Source organism: Halyomorpha halys, unplaced genomic scaffold (assembly GCF_000696795.3).
Source record: "Halyomorpha halys isolate HHAL.00 unplaced genomic scaffold, Hhal_1.1 Scaffold571.1, whole genome shotgun sequence".
NCBI lineage: Eukaryota > Metazoa > Arthropoda > Insecta > Hemiptera > Pentatomidae > Halyomorpha > Halyomorpha halys.
This window is the reverse complement of record NW_027113281.1, coordinates 562,609-590,069: the sequence shown is the minus strand read 5'-3', so window position 1 is coordinate 590,069 and position 27,461 is coordinate 562,609. Positions and strand designations below refer to the sequence as shown.

Here is a 27,461-nt window from a genome sequence, read left to right as displayed (position 1 = left end):
CTTCAAAGAAGAAACTGTGAAAGATGAAAGGGAGGACTTTCGTCGAAGATCATTGGACCTTCTCACCCCCGCTTAAAATAGAGGACCCAATCAGAGGACAGAAATCAAAAGAAGGAGGAGTCAGAAGGAGGGGGGGGGAAAGGTAACAAAAGGGCAGGAAAAAGAGATTTTGAACACAGTCCGTGAAGGAGTCCGGGAGTAAGGACAGTCAGGAAGGGACAGTCAAGGAGAAAAAAGCAGAGGAGACAGTCAACCACAGTCCAGGAAGGAGTCAGGAGTCAGTGAGGACAGTCTAAGGGGGACAGTCCGTGAAGGAGTCAAGAAGGGACAGTCAAGAAGACACAGTCAAGAAGGGACAGTCAAGGAGAGACAGGAAGGAGACACAAGCTGGGAGAGATGATAGCCTGATAGAGCCGGACGAAAGAGAGAGCAGCAGCCAAGAGGCCATATGAACGCCCTTACACGACAACCACCGACAAGCCTGCCGATGTGCCGAAATAAGTAAGACCTTTTCTGTTGTTATTTGAATGGCAAGGATAGAATTAGTAACTTAGAGTCAGTATAAATATCAAATATCCCAACTGGTACTTCTCAATTCATTATCTTATAATTAAAGTATAAGGATATAAGTTTACCATGCTCACTCATAATAGTATTCTTGATAATGTGTATATAATTGTAAATATAAAACATGTAACAGGGACTTTACTTTATAATTAATAATCCCTGCATGCCACCTCATATGTATATATAGCATAGTAAATTGGTGAACACGATACCGTTGGAAAGGAACTCCAATCATTAATTATGATATTCATATCTAGCATACCACGGCGAAGGGGTTGAATCAGCCAGATGGTGCTAGGGGTTGAATTAAATATAGCGCATCCCTTTTTCAGTCAGTTCCCATCAGGAACCGATAGAGATACATAATACAAATGAATACAAAATAAATACATTAAGCTATGAATAAATTTAAATATAATACCTGTACGGGGAACCCCCAGTCGGGCTTAGAAACCCCGAGCCCCGTACACGGCAATATTTAAATCATAAACCTCTTGTCAACAATGTATTGAGCTTTGAAGTTGGTTGTTCTCTATAAAATGAATTTCATTGAGTTGAGGTGAGTTTTTTTTTGTTTTTTTTAACGAAATGAATTATTTCTGAAACGAAAAAAAAACATTTTGATATTGAATTCCTCATATCATATCATAAAGAAATTGAAAGACGGCCCCGTGTATTCCTTCTATACTCCATAAGGTAAAGTTATTCTCCATTGACCTTCAACCTTCGAAGTTGAATAGAAAACCACAGCAACTATTAAAACATGATTGCAGTTTTTTTCTTCTATTTATAGCCATTACATCATAAAAGTAAATAGGTTTCTTTAGTTATCATTAAAACAATCTATCAACGGATTGTCTTTAGAGTTTAGCTTTGTTAAGAAAATTACTCTCGTGTTAATCTTGTAAAGTACAATGTGGAACAAATTTCAAAAATAATCAATATACGAACCATTAAAATAAAGAATTAAAATAATTACCAGAAAATAAAGGTAAGAGAATATTATTGTTATTGAGAAAACATGAAGGTAATATGGCTTCAAGTTGGGGAATTCAATGGCGCTCTTTTTTTCAAGTATAAAAATGAGAAAGGAAAAAAAAAAATTAATTTCTTTTTCTTTCATTGCCATACGTCCCCTCCCTACCTCCGACCCGCCAATGGCCAAAGTATTTCTTATTTTATATTAATCAAACTTATTTATTTTATTTTTTATAAATAAGTAATTCTTTTAAGTTAAGGAAATGAGGATAAACTACAGAGTCGAAGATAAGTTGCATGCAGGGCAAGATCATCGAGAGAATTGATTCATTCCCTTATCTTGAGAGTATGGTTCGTGAAGACGGAGGAACTGATACAACAGAATAAACAGATTCATCGGACCATTCGCCCAGTGGTACAAAGTCCGTTTGTGACCAAGGGAGTTATGGCGTCGCCTTAGCAACCTTGTAACTTCACTGGCGCCTGTTTGATGTCTTGAAGATAAGAAACCCCTAATAGTTCGAAACGTCCAATACCATATGATCTATCCTTTGTGTATATGAATGGTTACCAGTCTATGTAATATTTCCCATTGACGATTCCCATTGTACAGCAAGATCATTCTTCAAGTAATAAAAATCATCCATATACTTAATAAAATTGGACCAGAACCACAAAAAGTCCATACCATCCGGCAACCCTAAACTCTCATCTTTCCTCGAGAAATGTTTCCACAAGATACATGGACGAATCTACTATGTACTTACTCTACCTTATTCTATAACTTCACATCTAGCTCCATGGTGACCGATGGCACAGTTTAACCTTCCAATCTAAGGTTAGCAACATCTGAATCCTCTGAAGGGTCCAAACGAGGTAGGTGGCATAACCCTACTCTCTCTCTCTCTCTCTCAAATAAAAAGTGAAGTATGCAAACATAAAAACCACGCCCGCAGAGCTTAGGCTTACGTTGAGGTTAATAGGAACGTTCGGTATTGTAATCTAAACTGGAACAGAAGGCAACTAGTGTTTGGCTCCACTAGTTACTACTACTACTCTGCCACAGCTCTGGAGGACCATGGGCCTTATAACGGATCTCCAGTCTTTATAGCTTCACCTTTTCTAGTAGCTTACTTCCTCCATTATGATTTTTCCTCCAAAGGACAAATCCTATTTACATCACTGAGAGCCCACCTGAACTAGAAAAAAAAAGGCTATACACGTCCATAAATCATCAATCTAACTCACTAATGCGTTCCATCTCAACCGGTGTCATTCAATTATTAATTCCTACAGTCCTGATAATTCCTTTTCCAGTAATGTCCTTGATTTAGTATTTCAATCACATCGTTGAAGGAGATTACAACACACTCATGATTGGAATGCCGAACATCTAACTCTCCTGGCAGGTCCCTATTCCGGTTAGCAACCTCCGATATGATATAAGTTTCCAACAAAACCCTAATAATTATCATAGAACTCTCAGAAAAACCTTCAAAATATTTATGATCTACCTGATACCATTCTCGTAAGAACATGAAAGAAAACTAAATGATTCTGTCTAGCTTTACTTTTTAGAGATTACAGAACAGAAAGAGTAGATCGGAAGGGAGAGATTTTCATATCCCAGCATTTCTTTAACAGGTATTCAGTATGAACATTTCTATTTTTCATTTTATCTATTTCGTTTTAGTGTTGTTAATTATGTCATAGCTTGGAGTAAACGAAATTCAATTTCATATATGTGATATTTTGTTGTTAGCCCAATTATTTTATTTTTCTACAGTTTATATTTCTTTTAAATTTCGATTGAAATTATTTTTGTCCTGGTATATAGATTAGTGTATGATTAACCTCAATACAGTTGTTTAATAAATAGACTGGTCTTTAAGGACCTCAAAAATATATATAATACATAACATTAACATTTATTATTATTATCATTAACATATATACACAAACCAAAAAGAATGAAAAATTTAAAGCAGAAATAAAAAGTCTCAACATTTAACCTCACTGAATAGATACCTAACTAAAAACGTTAAATGATCTCTGAAAAGGACTGGTCGAAAAATTCCGATCAACTTTTCAGCGAAGTTGTTGTTCAGTGGAACATATTTACCAGCAGTCTAAGAAAAATACTCGACCAACACCCTCAAACCTCTAACCAGCTTAATCCAGTCTTTCTCAAATTTAATGAAGCGGGAATAACCATTTTTCTTCAAATAAATATTATCTGTAAATAATTCTATCTATTATATATCAACTCCTAATAAATGGTAGGATATACAACCTACACAGATAACTCAGGCTCCGACCAGATGTTTTCATTATATTACTAATTATCAAAAGTTAAATTGGTTTCCGAACAAAAAAAGCACCAAGATATGGTGTATTATATTCATTTTCCCAATGTCAAAGCCGAAACCACACAAAAGTTCATTTTACAATAATAAAATGTCGCCTTCATGATTTTAACTACGTAAAGACAATTACAAATTATAATAATAAAATAAATAGTATCTCTTATATTTTTTATTAATAATTATCACCACCCTTAAAGAATGGTGCCAAAATTGGAGGATTAAACTTAATTCCAATAAATCACATTTACCCTTCGTCGTAAACCAATGACCTCTTGCCCAACAGTATCCTTTAATAATACCCCACTTATTCCTGTAGAACAGATCCGTTAATTAGGACTACATCTCAACAAACGACTGAAATGGAATCCTTATACAAGACTGAAAAACAGGAAACTGCTCGTCGATTTCGACTATTACAACACTTACTAGACAAACGGTCTAAATTGTCAATCCAATGCAAAAGACTGATCTACAAAACTATTATAAGGCATATCTGGACATACGGAGTTGAGCTTTGAGGCTCCACTAAACCATCAACTTCCTCCGAATCCAATCCCCACAGTCCAAAATCCTTAACGCTCCTTACTTTATCACAAATCAAGTCATCCATCATGACCTCAATGTCCCCTATGTTGCCGATTTGGCCAAAACCAGATACCATTCCTTCTATGGAAAACTTCCGAACCACGCAAATGCACTTGTTTCTAACCTGGCTTCTCCTTCATTACCTAATAATCCTCCTAGGCGTCTGAAAGGAAGATGGCCTCGGGATCTTCTCCTCTAGAAATATTATTGGAGTTCTATCAATGGGTAGATTCTCCACATGTCTGTATCATGTCACTATCTCACCTACAGCAAATTTACTTGTTGTGTATATGTTGTACAGTTGTAAATAACAATAAATAAATGATTATTAAAAAAAAAAATTATAATTTGGAGTTTCGCGATATAAAATATAGTATATTTTTACGGAACAATAATTAAATAAAAATACCAAATTATTTTTAAATAATATACGCAAGTCATAAAGATACCAAAATAGAAGAATAATAATACAAAACCTTAGTTATCAGAGATTTTTATATCAGTTATAGTTATATAGTTCACCTTTTGGTAAAGCCGAGCGTAAAATTGGGTTCAATGTCATTGACTGCCTGATTACACCATTCTGTAGGCGCAGCAGTTTGGAATATTTAAATTGGATTTGAATATCTCTTTCAACTACATAATTTTAATTACTTAAACATTTAAACTTCTTAAAATAACTATGATATTTAAAACTTATCGACGCAGTCAATAGAAACTCATAAAAGCAACAAACTTTTTTATATAATATTTCAAACATAAACAAAAATAATACTAATTACTGATATGACCCTAAATAATGAGTTAATGTTTAGAAATTCATTCAATGCAGTGTTTCTTTTTTCAATATAAGAAATGAAACAAATACATATAATTAAAAAAGATCTACAAATCAAAACTCGTGACCTACTTGGCGAGTAGACATGTCCAGCAACACACCTCATAGATAATAAATCTCTTGGGCTATTAAGGTCTCGAATTCTACTATCTATTCGAATACCACTACGAACTAGGAACAAGGATTTCCAGCGATGACCAGAATGGTTGGTCCCTAATAATCCATAGCGAGAGAGTGTGTACAACTGTCTATGCCAGAAATGACCAATTCTGATTATGTTCCTTTGTCTATCCTTTTGTTTGTATATATTTTAAGAGTTTTTTTTTTTTGTTTTTTTACATATTTATTTTATTTTATTTATTTTTTTTTTTTATTTTAGTATGTATGAGATCATTTATCAATATTACCTATTGCCCACAACTGTGTGGCAGATTGTAATATCTATCAATAAATAAATCTATCAAAAAGATAAGGAACAAAAAAAAAAAGAAATGACCAAGAAGGGGGTAAAAAAAATACAAAATACAGTGTTAATATAATGCTTGTGCATCATATTGAAAAATTTTAAGTCTGTAAATAAAATCCTTATGTACACAAATGGTTTCATCAATTTTACGACTTACAAGGGAAGGCTACAGACGTGGGATCACAACGAAAATTGTCTTGGTGATACTAGGTCGAAAAATATTAGACACTTGTCCGAGGGCTCTTTCTGATCCGCCTAAGGAGCATAGAAAATAATATTTTACATAATATTAGTAGTTTTTTATAGTTTCTGTGGTTTACCATTGCTCAGTAAAAATTTAAAGGTTGTAATAAGCCAATTAATTTTTTTTTATTATCAGCAAAAATATTGCTCATTGAATTAAATAAAATTAAATTTAAACATTTTCAATAAAGTAGACAAACGCACATTTTTTTTTCTGCTGAATCTCCAGCGTCCACGTAAACATTCATAACTCCACAGAATGTTATCCGAATCCAAGATTACTACGAATGTCGAAAAGCTAAATATATGGTCTCCCAAACCATGTTAAAAACTTTTAGGCTGTATCTAACAAGGGAGAAAAGTTAATAGTAAATTAATAAAAACTCCTTAAACGTTTCATTTTTATCTCCGGTTCTAATTCGTATACTAAGTCCAGTTTGTGTCATTTCGTATAGTTTACGGAGTCTTAAATCATTTTTTAGGTTTCGTGCGGACTGTTGCTACCATGCTGAAGTTTTAAAAAAAACCTAAACTTTTAAGCAAAAACATGTTAGCCTATAGGGTTTAATTCTTTGGGATCTGGTTTCACATTTCATCTTCTTAAGAGTCACCAGTTATCCTCTTAGGCATAGTATCTTTTTTACATTGCTGATTAGGAATTTTTTTTTTTTAAATATTTAAATAAACAAAAATTGAATATCCTTAAGGATTGGCCGATTTGTTCCAAAAACATTTTAACACTCCTAATTTCTAGTACGTAGCATCCATTATATATTTTTTATTACATCTAAAATTGCGTACTGGCAAGAATAAAGGGCAAATAGAATGCTATTGATTCAAATACGCATGTATATTTGACAAAGACCTCCCGATAAATACTGATACAACATGTTTTTCACGATCTGACTTACTTTAGTAACGAGGAATATTAACAATTTTCTTTTTGATTTTATAGACCACTGTTCTAAATCCTACAGATAGATTATATAACTTTGATGCAGACTGATTTGAAAAACCTTATCGTTGTAGCTTTAGTATTATCGTCGCAACAAGTGTTAATCGAATAAATCATGAAGTTAAATAACTCGACCGTTTCAGTAACAAGAACAGCCAGTTATCAAATAAATGTTTTCTCAATCTTACAAAAATTATAAAAAATAATTACTCCGTCAAACATTTGTCCAACTACCAAAGCCTCAAGATCTTACTTCTACATTGTAAGAATCCACAAAATGTACGTAATGTAAACTTATATTACTGTTTAATTTTTAAAAAAAAATTTTGATTTTTCTTCCATTTCTATAACTATTTAACCCTGTTTTTCATTTAATATCAAATTTCATAACTAATTCTAAAGAGTTGAAACTTAATTTCCTGTTTTCTCATTCCGTTGTAAAAGAGAAGGAACTCGTTTCCTTCAATTTAACATTTAATGATCTTCAACATCAAAACATCATATATAATTAGAGGACAAACAAGTTTCATTTCAGGAATCAATAGAAACTTTAATCATAGTGTTGCTTTCTTTTTTAAAGTTGTCTCGAGCATTATTTATTAAACGTTATTTGGCCAGAGCAGGGCCGTTTCCGTCCTTCACCCACGAAATAAATATCACCACGGTTTTCAATAAAATATATTCCGATTTATTATTTATGTAATTTTGTTACCCGGTCGATGCACAGAAAACTTATTTTCATGACATGTTATTAAATTTCCAAATATTATTTTGGTTACATTTCTTACGATTGGTGCTTGTATTAAATTATATATACTGACTGACGCTTGGATTATAATAATTGAATATTTAATTGCAATAAAGTCATAAATTTATTGCTTTGATTGTTTTAGAATGTAACGAGAAAAAATGCCTTGAATAATAAGCGTGTTTGTAGGTGTCATTTCAACAGTCTGAAAGAGAACAATTTAGGACATTCTATTACCAGTTCAGTCAATATTATGTACATTCATTTTATATGTTAATCATTATTTTGGTCTTAATAGGTTTAATACTGTCACTGGTCGACGTTGAAAATAAAAATATAAACATTTATCAACTGGAACGTAGAGGGTAAACCTTAATCGAATTAATTCCTGAAAACCGGATAATTACATAAATTGCGGTAATTTGTACAATTAAATTTTAATTGCTAGCTGACAAGTTGTATTGATTACTCACTATTGAAGAGGCTCCCTGCTGAGGAGGTAAATGCCTTGAAAACCCGAAACACTGTTCATAAATAAAAGGATAAAACCCGTTGAAATAACTCCAGACGAAAGCTCGATCGCGGTACTGAAGGTGTTGTGCGAACGCTCGCCCTGGTAACACTGGGTCAACGCTGGCTGTAACCAAACCTCTACCTCCCGCCACGCTTACTTCCATAACCTTTCATTTCAAAATAGACACCAATACTATCATCTAATTATTATAAAATTGTGTCAGTTAGAGCAAGTTGCTCTGTTGGGAATATTTCAAGTTTAAACAGGTAACTATATTTATTACAATTTATTAACAATATCATGAACTTAGGCTTGATCATACAGTAAACAGAATATTTAATCAGTTTAAGTTAGCCTATTATCTGTTGGTGTATCAGTTATAATATATCTCTTTACTTTATAAATTTACAGAATATTAAATACTTTTATATTTGGGACTATGTAGTGTTCACATTATAGTGACAAATTCCTGTAATTTCTTCAATTATGTTGATTTGATAAACTGTTTTAATGCAATCAAGTCTATGTTTACTTGCTCATTTATTTCCCTGTATTACAACCTCCCATGTAACTAATTGAGTTTTGAGATAATATTTGTGTTCTCAGTATTCCCTTAGCAAATAATAGTTACAGGATTGTTTTACCATATGAATTTCATAAAGTGTTAGTATTTATTGATCATTGTTTGATTTTGTATTCATTCTTCATCATCGTATCATCGTCTGTTTAAAAAGTTTAAATAATATTTCAATGTTTATACTAATGTAGTCACCAAGAATAAAATGTTCAATGCGAGGTAATCAACTACGATTATAGAAAATGAATTTTGCATTCTGAAAACTTTGTATTTAAAGGAAGTACAGTAATACCATCGATTTGGATTTTGAAATTAAATTCGTAAAAGTAGTGCCTGTGTGAGAATAATTATAATTTGTCTATTGGTCTGCTACTGAAATTGTTTTGTATAAAATTTGTTCCTTAGAACTTCTTGAGAAAACAAGTTCTGCAAGAAAAAGTTGATTATTATATACTTTTCTCTGTTGGCATTTCATTATTAAATATCAGTCTGTAAAGAAGTAACCTAGAATGTTAAGACAAAGTTCAAGAAAAAAATTTTAGTCACCTGAAGTAAAAAGACATAATATCTGATATTACAAAGCTATAATACTATCGGGTTGGGATGTATGAAATGCCAGTTCCTAAGACATAACTAATTGAAAGGAATAGAAACATTAATGGTATTGTAACAGATTTCTTAGCTTTAGGAACTATCATTAGTAAAATTAGATGCCTTTATAACCCTTGAATAAGTTATATAACTTTAAAGATAATGCATTTAACAGGTATCAAATACTTGTTAAAGGTGAAATGAATGAATGAGAATAAACTTCTTCATATTGGGTTAAAACATATGAAATGTCAATTTCTATAGTGTGAAGAATATGAAAACAAAAATGTAAATGTATTATTTTTTACCAAAATAACTTTCGTCAGCTTCAATACCTTTCTCCAAACACTCTACAAGATTTTTTTCTCTGTTTTGAAGAAACTTTTTTCTTTAAAATCTATAAACTCGAAAAATAAAGAATTAAGAAGAAAATAAAGAACCTTGTTTTTGTTTCAGTATATTTTATCCTTTTGTTGTATTTTTACTCCGAAAAGATATTAATCATTAGTAGACAACTTCGATAAATATGTTGGATGTAGTTGAACTTTAGTTTTCTGACGATGTTATGTAACATCTTAGTTTACATTAAAGAAAATTGTTTAGTAAAGAGTTTATTCTTCCAAATGATTATATTATTTTTTTTAAGTTGTGTAGTGTAATTATCATACCACATTTTTTCATTGTAAAATGCTTATTGTTTAGTAATTATTCCTTGAAATATAATTTACGATTGTTAACATGGTTTAAAACAACATAGTAATACTAACCTTTCAGATTTATTCTCTGAAAAATGTATACCAGTATAATGTATGTGCATTTAAATGTATGTAGAACTATGATTATTATAATAAATATTCACTACAAAATCTTTTAATTATAATTCATTTGTGTTTTGTTGCAGATTTCTTATTAGTTTCAATGCTAGCAAATTCCTTTATGCTTGTTATTCACTGTAAACATTATGTGCTGTAAGTGCTACTTATGTATTTCCAAAACAAAAGAAAATTGTGGAATATTTCTGGAAATTGAATATTAAAAAATAAGTCCAATTATTATATCTCGAGAAGTTTAGTAAGTTAAAAATGTGTTTTTTTATTTATTTATATTTTATTGGCTTTTGCACTCGTGAGATTCTTTGGGTTATGTAAAAATTGCTGTTCTTTTATAGCCACCATTCCCCAACCTTACTAAATAATATATACTGTATTTTATATTTATAGGTACTTATATAGTGTGACTATAATAATATTTCAAATTGAACATTATCAATAAAGATTTCTTTATCAAAAATCACTGATTGTTTGATGTAATAACACCACCTACATTTTTATTTTATTAAAGTTTATGAGATTCAAATGCGAAATGTTTGGTATATATATCCTATATTTGATATATAGAGATATCATATAATGCTTTGAAGGAATTTAAATTCCTTTTAAAATTGATCTAACTCATAGCAATCACCTTAAGGATGGCAACTACGTGATGAAAGTACCATCTGAAGATAAAATTGCTTGGTTCTGTCACTAGACATCTAAGTTCTTAAAGGAATAAAGCAATAAAGACAGTTTTGGTTTAACGTCTATTATATCTTCTACTCACAACCTTATAAAGATTATAATTAGTTTCCTTTATATTTCCCCATCTTATTGACTCTGATATACATTTATCATTACAATTAAACCTGAATACTTCTTATTTCTCTATCTCTTGTATTCCCAAAGAAATTCTGTAATCTTGGATGGAAAAATGTATTAGAAGAGGTTACGTATTAAATAAATCGATAAATCAAATTAAAGTTACCCAATTTAATAAAAATCCTTGTCTTTCTATATAAATATTATATAATCTACTAAAAACTAATAAAAATGTTTTTTCTGTAAATATCATATAAAAAAAAAATCTGTAGTTTCTTATATTTTGACAAATACGGTCATTTATTTTTCCCCAATTATTTATTAATTTTTTTATTTTTCCTCATAATTTCTCAACATTTTGTAGATCATTTCTGTAATATTTCATAATATGAATTGATTATCCTGTATTGCTATATGTTTATTTTCATAGTTGCTGTATACACATGTATATGCTCTTATTTTTCTAAATCCATATTTATAAAATGACAATGAAAAATGAATTTAATGTTATTTTAATTATCCTTATGGCATTTCATGCAATTTCATTACATTGTAGTCTTGAAACAGTTCTATAAGCTTTGTATAACTCTGGTAACTTTTCAGGATAAAAAAAAAAATAATTTATACTTAAGAGTTTCAATGCTTGTATCCACTTTTTTTAAACAAGGCTTTTCATTTCAGATTTTTTAACTTGAGTGAAAAATGAGGAGGATATCCAAAAGGCGGGTTGATGTTCAGTCAACTTGGAAGCAGATGGCAGTAGATGGAAAAACAAACATGGTTGGCCAATGTGCAAAAATCATAGATGAAGAGGGATCTGTTCTCCTGACTCAAGAGGGAAACCGGACAAATTTACCTGAAATAATTTATGATTTGTTTTGGCAAGGCATTTATGGAAACTTGAAGACCAACCAGATTGTGTCAGCCTGCTCACAGCTAAGTCAGTTGGACGATGAAGTTCCTTCTATTATTATGGATGTCATCAATATCTTTGATGTTGAAATGTTTATAATGGACCGCAAACCTAGAGAAAGGTTTGTTCGTCTTACGAATATAATGGTTGCTTTAGATCAAGAGTGGTGTTCTAAAGTTTGCCGGTCAGCTTTAGAATTAGAGTCTCTTTCAGAATTTGGTATTATTTCTAAAGCATTTTCAACAAAATCTGTCAAAATCAAAACTAAACTTTACTATAAACAGAATAAATTTAATCTTTTCCGTGAAGAAATTGAAGGATATGCTAAAGTTATAGTAGAATTGAACAAATGTTGTAATCAAAAAGTAAAAAATATCAATGAAGTCGTCGAAAGTATCAAATCAATAATTGGCTCATTCAGTTTAGATCCTACAAGAGTTATTGATTGTATTATAGAAGTGTTCCAAACGAAATTGAATGAGCATCAGTTTTTTATCGAAGTTTTGAAAAAATTTGTATTTGAAAGGGATTTAATGTGTGAAGTAATTGGTTTCAGATATTTAAGATTTGCAAATTCAGTTACGCCAAAGTCTTATCATAGTTTAATCTGTATCCTTCTCCATTTTGAAGTTGTAAAAATTCAGGAAATCTTACCTTGGCTTGCTCCTGATGAGAAAACTTTACAGAAATCATTAGAAAATGCTTTGGAACTTAATAAGCCTTACAGAAAAGATAAAAATTACAATGAAAGTGACAAGAACCAGAAATTAGGCCTTTGTGAGGAAGCACTTTCCATGGGCTCATGGAAGGTTTTTACTGAATTAATTACTTATTTTCCTCCTGGTTATTTGTTGGAGAAACCGATGATTGCACTATCCATGGCCAGATTAGTTCATTATTTGGTTGATGGGCTTTTGGTTGAATTGCTACAGGTTAAACCTGCCTCAAAAAGAAAAATAATTCCTTACAAATTTGATCCTTCTCCTTTGACACCTTCGCAGCCAAAAACTTGTGAAGAATTGAGTGATCATGTTTTTCCTATTCTAATAACCCTTGGTTCATCACTCCACTATGATGTGAAGTTGCTGATGAAATTGGCTCGGCTATTGGCAAAAGTTATGGAAAAGGTTAATGCTGATAATAGTGGTAAGTTGGATTTCCTTCGGGGGCATATTGCTGATGTCATTGTCTCCTCTTTACTGCCCTCTCTTTCAAATTTGGAAGCTAATTGTTGTGTCAGCGAAGCATTTTGGGCTCTGATAAAGATGTATCCATTACAGATGAGGTATTCAATGTATTATGTATGGAGAGAATATGTCCTCAAACATCAAGCAGTCCTTTCTAAGAAATGTCAAGGAAAAGTGAATATGAAATCTTGTATGAAAAGAGTGAGCAAAGAAAATGTAAAACAAATTGGTCGTTTATTGGGTAAAATATCTCATTATTCGCCAGCTACACTTTTTGACTACATTCTCTTCCAAATTCAATTATATGATAACCTGATAGGACCTGTTGTTGATTCCTTAAAGTATATGACTAGTTTGTCATTCGATGTTATGGGATTTTGTATTTATGATTCTTTGCAAAATGACCCAAAAAAACGAGTGAAACATGATGGTTGTGCTATTTCACCTTGGTTCCAGAGCACTTCCTTATTTTGTGCAACAGCCTTTAAAAAGTACAATGTTGACTTGTCAGGAATATTGCTTTATATTACTGACCAGTTAAGTAGAAACAGCAGTGCAGAGCTTGTTCTTTTAAAAGAAATAATGCAAAAAATGGGTGGAATTCTGATAACTAATGACATGACCCCTCACCAGATCCAGGCTTTGGGGGGTGGTGAAATAATGAAAGCTGAAGCTGGTTATTTTTTTCAACAGAAAAACTTTAAGAAAACTGCTGCGCGTCTAAAGGAAGCACTTGTTGACAACAATTTAACTGGGCCTCTTGGAATGATACTAGCTCAACATAAAAATCACATCATGTTTGTACAAAGTCAAAAATATGACCTACAGTTTGTAGGACAACTATACGATGAATGTCATGACACATTACTGCAGTTTGTAACTTTTATTACTTCAAATATCAATGAAAATGACAATTTGATGCCGCCTTTGGTTGATCTTTTATGTGTCCATAACCTTGAACCATCTTCAGCATTTTGCCTCTACCGACCTATATTGCACTTCCATGTCCACCGGAAATATTCATATGCTTATAAAGGCACCTCTACTAAATTCAAATTCAATACTGGTGAAATAATGTTCAAGTGGATAAAAGATATCGGCCATGTTTTTGAGCGCCTATGGCCCACTAGAGAATGGGATGAAATGTCTTCCGAGTTTGTAGCTTTATTTTGGTCTCTAGATTTGAGTGATCTCACTGTTCCTGTTGAAGCATATAATAAAGAAATATCCAAGTATAAGGAATTAGAACAGTCATCTGGCAAGCAGAGTAAGAGTGATCAGGAGAAGGCCTCTTCAATGCACGAAAAGCTAACCCAAGAACTGAAAGATCAAGAGTGTCATGTCGCTAGTATTTTAGAAAAGCTAAAGGCGGAAAAGGACAAATGGCTGCTCCCAGGACCGGTGAAGCCCTCGAAAAATGAAATGATTACCCAGTTTCTCAGAATATGCATATTCCCACGATGTATATATTCTGTATTAGACGCTTTGTATTGTGCCCAATTCATACACACGCTGCACAGAATTCAAACTAAAAGTTTCAGCACTTTATTGTTCTATGATAGGCTTTTTTGTGACATTACATTCGCTGTTATGTCGTGTACGGAAGATGAAGCCAACAGATTTGGTAGATTTCTCTGCGCTGTCTTAGAGAATATCATGAGATGGCACAAAAGCAAAGAGACTTTTGATAAAGAATGTTCTAATACACCTGGTTTTCAGACTAAATTTAGATCTGGAAATGAACTATCTGAGGATAATGACAATGTCCATTTTGAAAACTTTCGTCATGTATGCCACAAGTGGCATTACAAAATCACTAAATCTCTTTTATCTTTACTAGACTCCAAAGATTACATTCAAATAAGAAACAGTATTACTGTTCTGATCAAGATGTTACCAGTTTACCCAGTCATTGATAAATTATGCCTCTTTATTGATAGGAGAATTGACAAAATTAAAGAAGTCGAAAAAAATAATAGAAAAGACTTATATACATTGGCAACAAGTTACAGTGGTCAATTAGTATCAAGAATCGAAAACTGGTGTACAGAACAGGATTTTCATCTTGTGAGTGATCCTAATTATACAGATGAAAACCAATCAGAAAATGATTCTCTAGAAACCTCCCCGATATCATCACCGAAAGAACAATCCTCGCCCAAATCTTCTCCAGACGCTTCACCAGTTAGTTCTCACTCATCAGGAGGGGAAGACGAAGAAGAGGAGGAGGAAGAAGAAGACATTCAAGTAAAGAAAAAATTAAAATCAGACAATGAGTCGAAATCTCAAGATGAGAGAAAGTCATCATCTCCTCCTATGGAAATGGAAATGGATGAATACTTCATTGAGAAAAAGTTAGAGTATCACAGATCTAGGGGGCATGATGACTTTTTCCAATATGAAGATAATAATTTTGATGATGATGATCTTATCGATGTTTCTAATTACACTTCTAAAAAAGACAGAAAATATTCATCTAGTGGAAATTCTCATAAAAAAAAACCTGATTCTCCGAGAGATGACAAAAGAAATAATAGCAATAGCAATTCTAAGTATTCATCCACTTCTCCAAGGAGTTTGTCTTCATCTAAAGAGGACCCTTCTAAATCCAAAAAGTCTAAAACTAGGAAATCTAGGACATCAGATCCAAAGAAGGACAGAAAAATTACTAAAAGGCGGGAAAAGCATGCTGAAGAACTGGATAAGTTGTAAATAATAAATTTTAATAAAAAATAGTCTATAGTTGTGCAATGATGGATTAATTTTAATTTAACTGTGTGATATTGTATGTATAAAGGAAAATATTATATGTATCTAAGTACTGTAATGCTAGGGAGTTGATTGTAAAACTGTATAATTGTGTGATATCATCATTTCATGATGTAATAAAGCACATGTAATTTGTATGTTTTTAATTTTTAAAATAAAATTTGTCCTTATTAATGTTAGTCAAAACTTTGTTGTTTTAAAATTTCATTCCTAACAATTCTGAGTAAAAACAAAAGTATTATTATACAACTCATGGAATTTTTTTTAGCAATATTATGAACATGAATTATAATGTAAGATAAGATTGCACAAAACATGTTATAACATAGCACGATATGCTCTAAAGATGTACCTGCCAACATTTTCTTACCATGTTTCTCTCCTGTGACAGGTATTTCACTGTTCCAAATATAACATAGCATTTAAATTCCTTAGCTATATAGCTTTGAATTACAAAAAAAAACTGCAGAATAGAACTACTACAATGAACTCCAGATATCCAAGGATTAGAATAGTATGGTTGCTGAGGATAATCCACATATAAAATAAAGATTATGAAATCAATGAAAAATATTTCTGAACAAATATGTAATTAAATATACAAATTAATTTACAGCAAGAACTTATAATATTTTTAAAATGGTATAGTTAGCTGTAGTCATATATCAATGGCTTACTTCACAGTGGTGCTAATTACATTTCTACTAACTTCATGAAAAATGCAATTAAAAGTTCTCTCTTCCAGAAAATAATAACTTTTCAGTTAATATTTTGACAACAGATTCAGATTTTATTCCTAAATACGTTCAGTCCAAAAATTAATTGAAAAGTTGTAATTTTCTTATAAGAAAAGTCTTTTAATTTAATTGTATTTTTCATTAAGTTAGTGGAAATATACTTAGCACCATTGTGAAGTAAGCCATCATTTTAACTCAAAATAACTCATCTCAGCGTCCAGGCCTCAATTATTTTGTTTTGTCATTAGCCACTATTTGAAGCCATCACCCTATTAGGTTCAAACCAAGTAGAAAGTAAAAATTTTGATAGTTTTAAACAATTAAATATAATGAATTCAAAAACATTATTTGAAAAAATAATATTTTGTATAGTATGGTACATTTTGTTCACAAACATTGATTTTGACCTCTATCTCGGTGAGGCCTCCGATCTTTTATTAACAATCACAAAATTGCAATAACTTCAACACTATACCACTAATCTGCATAAAACTTGGAATGTATTTAGGGCTGTAGGAACTGGACAAAATGGTATAAACTGTATATTTGTAGACAAACTAGAACCAGAGATATATTTTTTTACTTATTATTATTTCTGTTTTCATTAATTGTCCAATACCTTTTTGTAATTCTTGTTTATTTATACTTAACATTATACATCTTATTTTTATTTTATTTTATTAACTTTGTTTTATATCATTTAATTAAATTAAAATTTTTATTTTTCCATTATCATTTTTATTTTATTTTATTAACTTTGTTTTATATCATTTAATTAAATTAAAATTTTTATTTTTCCATTATCATTTTTATTTTATTTTATTAACTTTGATTTAAATCATTTAATTAAATTTAAATTAATTATTTTTCCATTATTATTTTTATTTTCTTTAATTTACTTTGTTTTGAATCATTTTTAGCCATACTTTAGTTTACTTTTATTTTTGTAATCTTTTCTCTTTTTTTTTTTTTTTTTTTTCTGACCTAGAAAAATTAAAACAATTAATTAAATATATACAAAGAAATAAGTGTATATATACAGGTAAGTAAGATCTTGGATTGCCATTGTGGCAATCTTTTCTCTAACTTTGTTAAATTATTTTCCCATATCCTTTGTATTGGCCTGTTTTACATTTGATAGGTGAAAACTACATGTAGATGATAATAACTTATTTATTAACAATGAAACAAATGCTCAAAAAATTTATAAAATAACAAACAGTATTTAACTTAGATGTTCAATAATCCTGGTATAAAATAATTAAAGAATATTCTTTGGTTAGTAAATAAATAACAACATTTTTATGTATAGATACATAAGATTTCTTTTGGAATGTAGCAAAAATTGGGTGAAATAGGTGTCATTTATAATATAATATAATCATCCTAGATCTATTTCAAATTTATCAGTGTCTTAACTTTAGCATAACATAATTTAAGCAGATACTTAGTAACTATCACTCCTCATTAAGCATGTTACAGGACTTATTAAAATCAATTAACAAAACTGAAGAAAATAGCAATAAATGGGAGAAATATTTATCATTTTAATTAAAGATTTTAAGTAATGGAAAATATGAATAATTTTCTCTATTGAATACTTTTTCAACAGCTATTGTTTTAATTTTAAAAGACCGTAACTATTATAATAGGGATAGGAGGCACAATTCTAAATCACTATTGTCAGAAATGCAACACACAAATCTATGTATAAAAAATAAATAAGTAGTCTTACAGGTAACATAGCAAGAAAGAAAAATATTGTAAAATAGGATAAAAGCAAATACAGCATTTGGATTTTACTGTTTTTCTAATATGATAACTAAAACACATTTATTGAACCATGCCCCTTTCACTCTGGAAGTATATTCTTGCAGATTAACCTTAATAAAATACATACAAGCATCAAAACAAGCTGGACACTTAATATTTTTGATTTTAAAGGCTGATTATGAGAAATATTTTTGTTTTTCTAGGTAATTTGGTTAATACAGAGCAGTTTTAGACTGTACATTGAAATAATTCATCCAGGAAGATTATCCTTATAATCCTGCTGATTCACTATTCTCTAAAAGGGCAAGAAATAATCGCACATTTGTCTTGAGGCAGCTTTACCGAAATCAACTTTCCTGAACTCTAAGTAGGCTTTTGTACAATCAATCTAAATACTCTCAGTACAGAGAGATCGTCATTAAATTATGTCTGAGGCAAAAATCCACCTCAGCTTGGATGATATACTGCAGAGACACCGGTGGAGTAAGTGAAGCACTGGTGTCCCATTTCCTGAAAAGAAAGGCAGTGAGCAGCAATAGCGAATGGTTTAATTCATATTAAACCATCTCTTCATCTGTTTGGTCAGTACGACCTGGATGATTTAGACTGAATGTAGATACGACCAATAGAGTGATTCACTTAAAGAAAACTTAGTGAGGGGAGGAATAAATTTCCACACTCGTCCTGAATTTATTTTCAATTATAACAGAGCTTTGATTGCTCAGAATGATAAATGCTTCATTGTTCATTTTGATGCATGATAATGCATAGCCACATACTACAAGGAGTATCACAAAACACTTCCAGCAAGTGAGAATAACAGTTTTATACTGGCTCAAACAATCTTCAAATATGAATTCAAAAGAATTTGTGGGATAACTTAGGAAGGCGAGTTGGGCTTCTTTATCCTCCTAGTAACTAATTTCTTCAATGTCTGGCTGGATGCAATAGGAGGAAACACTCCCTATTTAGAAGCATTCATTAATAAGAAAACCTGATGAAAATGGATAATTTTAATTTTTAACAAATGTTAATAGCTCATTTTTATAATTTATCCACTAAGAATTACTAATAGAGATGGTTTGTTCATGGTAGACTTTGTTTAAATAACTTATAAAGGCACTAATCCTTACTATAACTTAAAAGAAAAAAACTATTTATCAAAATGATGGAGATAAATCATAGTGTCCAGTTATTTTTGCAACTAAATGTATAAGTAACAGAAAAACAAAAATTAATTTAAGAATAAATACCAAAGCCTAGAACAAATCTGTTAAATAAGTACAAAGATCATAGGACTAATACTAACTATTTTTTTATGCACCATCTAATTACTTACCATATCTTAGATCCACAAAAAAAGGAAATAATTAAATAAAATAAAATTTTAATCAAAACCTAAAACATTTTATTTGGATAGCTAAAATTAAGCACTTTTGAATCCGGAATAATAAATTAGTATTACAGATTCTAAATTCAAAATGAACAAATATTATTATTTGTTTATTTATTATCAGGATCAATAATCCATTCATTCTTTGTTTCAAAGATGAATTGTATCAACCTTCTTCAATTTTTAATCCAATGAATAAAAACTTATTAAATAACAAAACAACATATTAATATAAAGGATCGGATTTATCACATTATTCATAAAAATCAAGGAATTTCCTTATTTTTATCATGATTCAACAATCAGTTAAAAAATATGGAAAATGGGAACATTATTATCTTATAAAAAATATATCAATTTAGGAATTTTATTCCTATTATATTATTGCTTAGAGGAATATTATTTGTATTAATTACAATAAGCACTAGCAGTCTTTAAGTTGCATTGAAGTTTTGATAAAACTGAATTTGATAAAAACATATTTGCGGTGGAATGATCAGAACATATAACTTATAATCTTAAGTTCAAGTAACTAACAATACAATGACTTGAATTATGTTTAAAGGTAAGGTAAAATAGAAAAAAATATTACATAAATTTCCCTTAATTCAATTAAGGCATTGATAGGGACGGAACTATTCCTAATATACCCTTTTGATAACACTCTTTTCCATTAATGCTCGGTATTCATACTTGCATTACAGGAAACATAAAATTAAAAGTAGTCTCATTATATACAAAAATAAATAAGGGAATGTTTCTAAATGCATTTGTGGTGGTCGCAGTCTTATTTATTCAGTAGTTTATTGATTATTTCTCTGTATCTAGGCACCATTTCATCATATGTCTAAAAACAAAAACAAATATAATTTTTAATTGAAAAGTATACAGAAAAAAATTATATATATATATATATAATAATATAATATACATTTAACTTTTTCAAATCTAAAATTAAGCATTTTGAAGGATTTGACTGTCTGCTTCCTCGCTCAGGTAGAGAAATTTAATATTCTTGCAAAAAAAAAAAAAACAATAAAAAAATTATGTCCTCAGAATAGCAAATTTGTATTCCCATTTTATAATTTAGACATCAAGGAACAAATTAGATTTCCATTTGTCTGCCAGCCCATATCTTGCCAAATTTGTGTTTAAACCATTATCATTGAGACCTAGGTGGTCTCATACTGATTTTATCGGATTCTATTCACTACTTTCGCTTATGCGTGTGAAAACTCATTTCCCTCAGCACACTTATACTTCAAAATGGATAACCCAATTTAGTCCAAATAGAATAAAATAAATATAAATCCCATAAACACATTAAAGGGAGATAAAAAACAATAAAAGAAAAGACTAATAATTACATCAAGAATTATTAAACCAAATAATGAATGAGCTTGGCAAGGTTGGAAAATAATCTAACCATTATAATATATAACCATTACCTCTTCAGCGTTTTTATACGGTGTAGCAACAAGAGTCATAGAGTCATCCGTTATCAGCTGATCTCCACTTTCACCTAAGGCTTCTTGGGCTCTCAACGCTGCTCCCAGAACTCCTGAATTGCATTCTTCCTGTTAACAGAAGTCAATATTTAACTCTTTTAGCAAACAAAATACAAAGTTAATTGACCAAGCACAGTAGCAACTAAAACTAAACAAATACATAGACCAATAAAAACAATTTTATAAAATAATTATTATATATTTTTTAGAAACTTCTGCATGTTTTAAGGTCTCCAATATCCAAGAAAGATGTATTATTGTTGTTGGTTATTTCTAAGGAATGACCAAAGTAATTCCATACTTCTAATCCACCAATTCTACCAATAGTTCTCAACTGATGATTTCTTTATGATGAAGCTAGATGGGCTTGTATTGGCTAGCTCAGAATCTTGATGAACTAAAAGAGTTAATCCAAAAAATGCTTACTAGTGAGGTATAGCCAGTTACTGTACAATCGATTGTGAAAAAATTACTTAGTCATTAATTAGAATAAATCTGGAAAAACATTTGAGCCAACATCAGATTGTTAGCGTTGATGAATAAAAATTGTTTTTTTAAATTAAAATAAATTCTATTATACACACTGGATATCATTTATAATAAACTCCAAGAGACAGGGCTTTTTTGATCACTATAGCCAATTTTTGATATAACCATTCACTAAACATGTCAGGTAATGCGAAATAAGAATTTTTTAAAGTCTATTGCTACCAGACACTGATAATTTGCTTTATTTGCATGATGATATGGAACTTTATTTTTTATAAGACAACATACATACATGGCAATTTTAAAGATCCATACCATGGCAAAAAATCAGGTTCATCGACTATCAAATTCATCTAGTTCTTGTGATTGTTCCTCAATTTGGTTTCTCAGCAAGCTCATTGTTGATTATTGATGCTGGTAAATCGTCCCAGGCCTGGTGGACCATTATAATAACATCAAGGATACTGATTTTAGTTTCCCAATTTCATGTACACTTCACATCTTAAAACAATGTGTTTTCTAAAATCGGTTTTAATCTTCTGTATTTCTTAGTCCAACGGCTGAAGAAAGGACAATGTATTTGGCAGTAAAAATATAATCTTTATAAATTCATAATATGAATTGGGATCTTCTACAAGATCTCGAATCAAGGCCCTATGTTTCCGAGTTGAAGATATGGTAGAGTAACTTTCATTTAATTCATTAACCAAACTAATGTTAGTCTCACAATTTTTATGAAAACATTAAATATGAAACTTCTTCACAGTTGAAGTTTTTTTATTTGAAATGATGTGTTTCTGGAAAGAAACAACAAAAATAAACAGTAAAACACTCATTTGGATGAAAATGAATCCAATTCTCCTTTAAAACACTGTTTTAAAGTAATATTAATTCTTCGAAAATTAGGGTTGTTTGGAAGATTTTATAAAGGATTCCTGGAATGCTGTTACATGTAAAAATAACAAACCAAACATTAGTAGGAAAAATGACATCTGCCTGAAAATTATGTTCATAGGAATCAATGGGAAGTTTTGTAAGCGATGTTACAATATATGAAATCTGCTCTCATTTGATGCAGTACTGATTTTCGACAGTCTGTCAGACAAGAAAACAGTTAATTTTAAGTTGAAAGTTTGTTTCATATCTTAAAATGGATACAACAAACAAGTTTTGGTTCGTCTGTAATAACCCTAAGCAGATTAAAAAAGATAAAGAGAGTTCAAGCAATTACCATTGTATATACTGGAGCATTGAAAACATCTGAAAGAACTTGAAGAATACCAATGTTTATAGAGGCTCCACCAGTAGCGATAATTCTCGTATTTTCACCTGAGAAGTATTTTAAAAATAATTTAATTAAAAACACAATAATGTCTCTATAACTTATGTTACATTAACATATTCTGAACCAAAAACAGACAAAAAAAATTTCAAATCTCAGAAAGCTGCTATAGTAATTGTAAAATCTGAATCCAAAGAAAAGTATGATTAAGTATAAAACATTCAGAGTACAAATAGTTTCATCTTCAAATAGAATTTTTTGCTAAATATAGTTTTTAAAGATATAAATAGTATTAATGTTACCATACCCAAGTTCAAGCCATATTCTTCCAACATAGATCGCTTAGCAATAAATTGACCTTCAAGTAGTGACCTCACTTCAATTTCTGAAGCTGGAAATTTCTCCATACTGTTATTGTGGCTGTCAAACCTAAACTCCCCAACAAGGGGGACTGTGATTTCATCATGATCATAATACAAACCTAAAAACAAAATTATTTCTCTGACTCTAAGATATATATATTGTGCCAATAAGCTTAGAATGTTTTAAATCAATACATGATTATACAGGACTAAATACAGATAGAAAAAATAAAAGTACATAATTTTTTTTTTCAACTGCAGTGTTTATTTTGAAATTGGCTCAATCCACTTTTTTCATGAAACGTCTTCATGTCTATACAAGTTCTACACTACATCACTAATAGTCATTATATTAGACAAAAAAAAAATTCAAAACTCAAATATCCAAAAAATAAAGAAGTGACCCCTTGTGTATTTTTTAGTACAAACCATTTTTACCATATTCACTGTGTAGTTCTGAAATACTAATGCACAAACCTATGTGGTTTTTACACATAAAATGTACTGGAGGTGTTAAACAATATAAAATAGGCCAGCCATTATTTTATTCTTTTAATAAAGTGTCTAATTTGACTCAAATATTAACAAAGCCTTGCATTGGCCAAATGTGTCTTAATTAGGAATAAAAAGGGATCTAATCTCAAGAAATTGAATCCTCATTAATTGAAATCAATTGGTTCTTTGTTATGGAAAGTGTCCGGTAAAGCAAATTACAATACTCTTGAAGTTTTTGGCTGGTTAGGAAGCTTAAAAAACTTTTGTGTAACATATGTTGAGCTGATGGTGATTAAATGGAATAGAACTTATGAAAAAATTGATAGGCTAAATGTGTTCGTTGGCTTATGCAAAGTAAATGTTATGTACACATTTCATATTGAGCATGTTCAAAGGAGTTATATTTAATTTAATTAGTAGATGTAACATATGGTGGCCATCTTGAATATCTGACATCATAAAAATTAAACTGCACAATTTGAAGGTAAATACTGTTGTAGAAAATAGGTTTTATTATTTTGGTTTATAAATAAAATGATAGATGGCGGCACTAAGATACTGCTGGGAACAAAGCAACAGGCATGCTGCTTTGTTCTAGGACAGTCTGTCATGGCATCCATTAGTGAACACACTGACACTCTCGTCTTTACTTATAAAAACCTCCCTAAATTCCACAACAAATACCCAGTACTACACCATTACGTAGTATACATTAAAGATATTCCATATAGTTACACCTATCCTTCACAAAAAATCCAAAAGAATTTTACATTGTACACCACTCTCTTCGATATATTTTCCGAAACTGGTGATCACATTTGATGGACCCTAACTTCTAAACGGTTAAAGATATGAAAAACTGGATTAGGACTAAATTTTATATTTGTTTCATGCATAACAGAAAATATCCTTAACATATTTTGTATAAGAACTCTTTGGATGGAGTTATTCTAAATATAATAATTAAATCCCACACAATGATACCATTATTTATAACATATGCATTTATGACATAAAAACCAAACTCTGGGAAATTAAAGTAAACAACCGATATTACACCATTATGTAGCATGTAACAAAGAGAACCTTCATAGTAGCACCTTCCCTTCACAAAAAATTCCATTGAATACAGTTTTTTCCAAGACTAATAAGTTTTTGGTGTCTCATGTATAATATTCGAAAATAGATTGAGCCATTTTTGAAACTAATTGGCCCAACTAACCAGTATTTTACAAATATAGATACCTAACTAGCAATAAATATATGTATTTTCTCAATTAAATAATTAAGCTTTTGAACATTCTAATCAGCGAAACCTTAGTTAATCTACTATATTTAGTAACGATGATGCTTAGTGACATAAAATAAAAAATCTTAAAAACATTTTTTATTGTAAAAAAATAATAATAATAATTAGTTATTATTGTTACCAAAATATCCAAGGTTTCCTCTTGGGGATGAGTTTAACAGTTTATCAAAAATATCCCATGAACCTGAAGCATAACTGTCACGTATCCTTTCTCTAGTAACAGATCCATTTTTAAAACTGTAACAGCATAACACAATGATGTCAAAATTTAGCTAATCAACACAAACAATATTAGCTAAAACTAAACAAATTTTGATAAATATTCATACATCCAAAGTCAGAAATAATTCAACATTTTTGATTGATACAAAAATCTTTACATTATTCAGGTCATTTAAATTTGCCATGATTCTAACACTCCTCGACTGATCAGGATGATTAAGGAATCAATTTTTTTAAAATTAATTTTTAACAAAAATTTTTTTTTTATACTTACCAAATGAGTGCTATGTATTCATGAGAAGGAATGGGACTTAGGAGAATATGACCACCATCAATAGGACTCGGCGATGATGTCCACATTATCAAAGTATCACTAGTACCCAAAGAAACTGCAATATCATTTTCCTTCAAACCAAGACCTAAAAAAGGAAAAACCTGATATAAGTGAAAACAAGCAATTAAAATATATTATACATATATAGGTTTCTATATTGATATACTATTGATTTTAACAAAATAGTTTGTCCATAAATTTAATTTGAATTTCAACTTAAACTGTACACCTTAAAATTATTGTTCAAAATATAGGCCATTACTGTCAATTTGTCGTCGCCACTCTATCTTTTTAACAGAAATAAAATTTGATGATACCAGTCCCAGATTTTTGAGGTGATAAACTCCTTAGATCTTAATTTGAAATCCTTGTCATTTTCGAATCATAAGCCTATCAGAAAAGATCTCATTGACAGAGAAAAACATGTCTAGCAGTGTAACATCAGGGCTATAAGAAGTCTGGGACGATATGTAAAAACCCTGGATTACTGAGTTTTCCTTTATATCAGAATAATGATAAATTATATATCATAAATCAACAATAGTCAAGCTTTCACACTTCTATTGGAGCTTAGAGATACAGCTTACTTATTTAATTCGAAATTATAATTATAAGGAATTTCTCAAGAAGGAAATCATAAGGAAACTCTCACTGGGCTTTTGCTAAGAAGTTGTCATCAATAAAATAGAAATCCATTTTTTTTTCAATAATCATGAACAACAAACTTATCATAATAACTAAACAAGAGCCAAGCTCCTATCACTTCTATTGTTCCTTAGAGATGCATCTAACTTCTTTAAATCAAATCAAACATTAAATTACATGAAAGCTCTTGCTATGATGTTTGAAACTTACCAACTATTGTAGACTGATTATCACCAGTAAAGGCTACAACAGAACATTCCTCACTAAAGCCAAATCGCTCGACATAGTAATTAGATATTTTTCCTAAAACCGTAGTGGAAGGAACTGGTTCACCCAATTTCTCAGCTAAATCAGGTGCACATGCCTAAATAAATAATAAAGTCATATCAATATGAAGATTTTCAATGCCTGGTGATATTTAAATAATAACTGTTTAATATATTTTTTAAATAAAAAATTGAGAGAACCACTACCCAAGTTGTCAAATATGTATGCAAGCATCTATTGTACTAAAAAGATAAGTAAATATTAATGTTTCATAAATATCAAAAAGTGTAATTCACCTAAACAAAATACTTGCATCTTCTACATTTTTGAAATGTAGGTAAGGCCATTACCAAATGGTTCAACCCAAAATTTCCAGTTGATTGTAATCAAATCTATACAAAACAATGCTAGGAAGAACTATTTAAATTCAAAATTGTATTCATTACATACTTCTAAACAATAATCTCAATGCAATTTTTGCTAATAGTAGGTTTAGGTTTGGTCTCTTCAGTAGTTTCATTGATCCCTGTGTCTGTGTTGATGTGACCTTCACCTTGTTCAGCCCAACACTCCTGCAGTGGAGCTCCAGTACACCACGATAGTGAAATAGGGGTATCTTTTTTTATTCATCTCCCTTTTACAAACCTCTAACTGACCCAGCCACTTATACCCATGCAGTGAAATGCATGCCCCACTGATATATACATATAT

At 30.4% G+C, this 27,461-nt stretch overlaps 3 protein-coding genes across 3 annotated transcripts in view; 1 reads left to right on the top strand and 2 right to left on the bottom strand.

Annotated features, from left to right (window-relative positions):
* The window catches only part of Vha100-2 (V-type ATPase subunit a family protein Vha100-2), a gene marked incomplete in the record, with an annotated part of 226,939 nt that extends 218,578 nt beyond the window's left edge, over positions 1 to 8,361 (bottom strand). The window contains 1 exon segment of the mRNA XM_067050852.1: positions 8,220 to 8,361.
* Positions 8,362 to 8,380: 19 nt separating this feature from the next.
* On the top strand, positions 8,381 to 16,071 carry tho2 (THO complex subunit 2-like protein). Its single transcript, XM_014426339.3, has 3 exons — positions 8,381 to 8,526; positions 10,330 to 10,499; positions 11,747 to 16,071. Exon 3 carries the CDS (start codon positions 11,768 to 11,770, stop codon positions 15,875 to 15,877), a length of 4,110 nt encoding a protein of 1,369 aa, XP_014281825.1. The 5' UTR covers positions 8,381 to 8,526; positions 10,330 to 10,499; positions 11,747 to 11,767; the 3' UTR covers positions 15,878 to 16,071.
* A 1,755-nt stretch (positions 16,072 to 17,826) lies between these two features.
* LOC106684338 (xylulose kinase) overlaps positions 17,827 to 27,461 on the bottom strand; it is a gene marked incomplete in the record, with an annotated part of 15,820 nt that continues 6,185 nt past the window's right edge. Inside the window, 6 exon segments of the mRNA XM_067050846.1 lie at positions 17,827 to 20,684; positions 21,286 to 21,414; positions 23,066 to 23,163; positions 23,424 to 23,597; positions 25,404 to 25,519; positions 25,779 to 25,923. Of these exon segments, the coding sequence (XP_066906947.1) occupies positions 20,625 to 20,684; positions 21,286 to 21,414; positions 23,066 to 23,163; positions 23,424 to 23,597; positions 25,404 to 25,519; positions 25,779 to 25,923 (722 nt within the window).